Source organism: Ovis canadensis, chromosome 21 (genome assembly GCF_042477335.2).
Source record: "Ovis canadensis isolate MfBH-ARS-UI-01 breed Bighorn chromosome 21, ARS-UI_OviCan_v2, whole genome shotgun sequence".
Lineage (NCBI taxonomy): Eukaryota > Metazoa > Chordata > Mammalia > Artiodactyla > Bovidae > Ovis > Ovis canadensis.
In genome coordinates this window covers 43,464,922-43,467,636 of record NC_091265.1, presented here as the reverse complement: position 1 = coordinate 43,467,636, position 2,715 = coordinate 43,464,922, and the positions used below count along the sequence as shown (strand labels likewise).

Below are 2,715 nucleotides of genomic sequence, written 5' to 3'. Positions count from 1 at the left end.
TACAATCCTCTTAGTTCCTATTACATGTAGAAACTGTTCCCTGGGGAAGAGAGTGAACAAGCTGCTGCCATCTATAACTGAGTGCCTTATACCATTACACTCACATTAAATGCTTTATGGCTTACTGCATGGCTAAAATGATAATAATAGAGGCTGTTTATTGTGTTTTGCAGTTTGATAGGACTCAAAGTCATGATCAAGATTATGATCTGTAGTTCAGGAAAGCTTCCGAGGGCATATCAGAAATTAATTACAGGTGACATTTTGTTAGAATCAAAGAAATTAAAGCCTCAGAACCTGAAATTACCCTTCAAGGACCAGGGGGATTAAAAACAATAAGAAGGGACCCTGGGGATATTCTAGCTTAAAAGAGGGTAAATTTCTGAACTTCATTTATATTCACGTTTCCTTAGTTGGAGATGGAGAATGAGGACCTCTGATATGACAGTTCATTTCCTGTTTTTGCTGTCCTGAGATTCAGCTGAATCTTGCTGGGAAATCTATTTGAAGAGAGAGCAGGAATATTAGAATTACTAAGGGACACAGGTGATGCAGTTTCTCAGTAAGTTCCTTCTCCATGGATGGAACATTCATTCTTCTAGATTTATAAGTTTTACTTTGTGACATGGTGAGTTAACTTAACCTCTCTGAGACTGTGGTCCCCTCGCTCCCCACCGCCTTTTTTTTTTTTTTTTTTTTAATGTAGAGATAATCTTCTTGGTTCCTACCCTGTAAAATCTTATCTGCATTGCAGGTGAGCACTAGGCTTTTGGGATTACTGCCTCTAAATTTACTGGTGAGGGGAAGATCAAGTGAATGAAGAAATTGTGAGAAAAGGCAATAAAAATTCTATTTTCATTCAAAATTCTTTTTCATAATCCTTCGTTTTTTTCCAGTACTTATCTTTGCATATGTAGTTCCCTTCACTCCATAGGCTTTTTTAAAATTTATATCATATTTTATTTTTTTAAAAATGAATTTATTTATTTTAATTGGAGGTTAATTACTTTACATTATTGTATTGGTTTTGCCATACATCAACATGTATCTGCCACAGGTATACACGTGTTCCCTATCCTGAACCCCCCTCCCACCTCCCTCCCCATACCATCCCTCTGGGTCGTCCCAGTGCACCAGCCCCGAGCATCCAGTATCATGCATTGAACCTGGCCTGGAGACTCGTTTCATATGCTTTTTGCTACTTAGTTTAAAAAATTTATAAGGGAAAGTTTCTGAAACTCATTCCCATGATAATGATAAGGAAGTTCCATGAGTGCAGGACAGGGTACTCATAGTCATCCCAGCACATACACTATCTTGTATAGGAGATGTTATGCAAAACCCTGTTTTTCCTCTATGTGACCCTTTTCTCCTATGTTCTTGGATTCCTTTAGGGAAGAATGGCTCTGGGGAATGGCTCTTTCATGACTCAGTTTATTTTGCTGGGATTAACAGACCAACCAGATCTCCAGCTTCCCCTCTTTTTCCTGTTTCTAGTAATGTATATGGCCACTGTGATGGGAAATTTGAGCTTGATCATCCTAATTGGGCTGAGTTCACACCTACACACCCCCATGTATTTTTTCCTCTTTAACTTGTCCTTCATAGATCTCTGTTATTCTTCTGTGTTTACACCCAAAATGCTGATTAACATCATAACAAAGAAGATTATTTCTTACATAGGATGCATGACCCAGCTTTACTTTTTTAGTTTTTTTGGTATTTCTGAATGTTATGTGCTGACATCAATGGCCTATGATTGCTATTATAGCCCACTGTTGTATAACATTGCCATGTCCCCTAAAGTGTGTTCCAGCCTTATGCTTGGTTCCTACTTGATGGCAGTTTTGGATGCCACGACCCTTATTACGTGCATGCTGAGACTGACCTGTGATGCAGACACCATCAGCCATTATTTGTGTGACATCTACCCTCTGCTCCAGCTCTCATGCACAAGTACCCACATCCTTGAACTAGAAGTGTTCATTATGGGAGGCATCAACATCATTGTGACCAGTCTCACCATCTTTGTCTCTTATGGTCTCATCCTCACCAACATCCTCCACATCAGCTCCACAGAGGGCAGGTCCAAAGCCTTCAGCACCTGCAGTTCACACATCATTGCTGTTTTTCTGTTCTTTGGATCAAGTGCATTTATGTATCTCAAACCATCTTCTGTGTCTGTGGATGATGGGAAAATATCCTCTGTCTTTTACACGAATGTGGTTCCCATGATGAATCCCTTAATTTACAGCTTGAGGAACAAAGATGTTAAGCTTGCTCTGAGTAAAACTTTGAGGATGGGAAAGTTTAGATCAGAAATTATGTCTGTGCATATGGTTACAGGACAAGGAGATTCTGTGTGATTAATTGCTTTTAGTTTCAGCCTATTCCTATATGATTTTTCTCTTAACATGATTAAGAAAATTTGAGAGTTTTCTCCATACTATATTTCCAGTTTTTTAGTCTGGGATTTCTTTTTCCCTATTTGCATACTATCTTTTTTCACTTTTTTTTCACTGTTTTTTGATAACTTTAAAAGAGATATGTAGTATCTCTGTTATTTTTTGTCATTTCCAACTTTTAATTTTTACTAGAAAAAGAAAATGGTCTCCAAGTGACCAAATTTGAGATACTTTTGATAAAATAAGAGATCAGTGATCAAAGTGAACTAGATAGCACTGATGCTGCTGTTGCTAAGTCGCTTCAGTCGTG

The 2,715-nt window shown here is 38.1% G+C and overlaps 1 protein-coding gene across 1 annotated transcript; it reads left to right on the top strand.

Moving 5' to 3' along the window:
* Positions 1-1,400: 1,400 nt before the first annotated feature.
* LOC138427251 (olfactory receptor 8B3-like) lies at positions 1,401-2,366 on the top strand. The gene has a single exon (XM_069566609.1). The coding sequence runs from the start codon at positions 1,401-1,403 to the stop codon at positions 2,364-2,366; it is 966 nt and encodes a 321-aa protein (XP_069422710.1).
* The last annotated feature ends 349 nt before the right edge of the window (positions 2,367-2,715 follow it).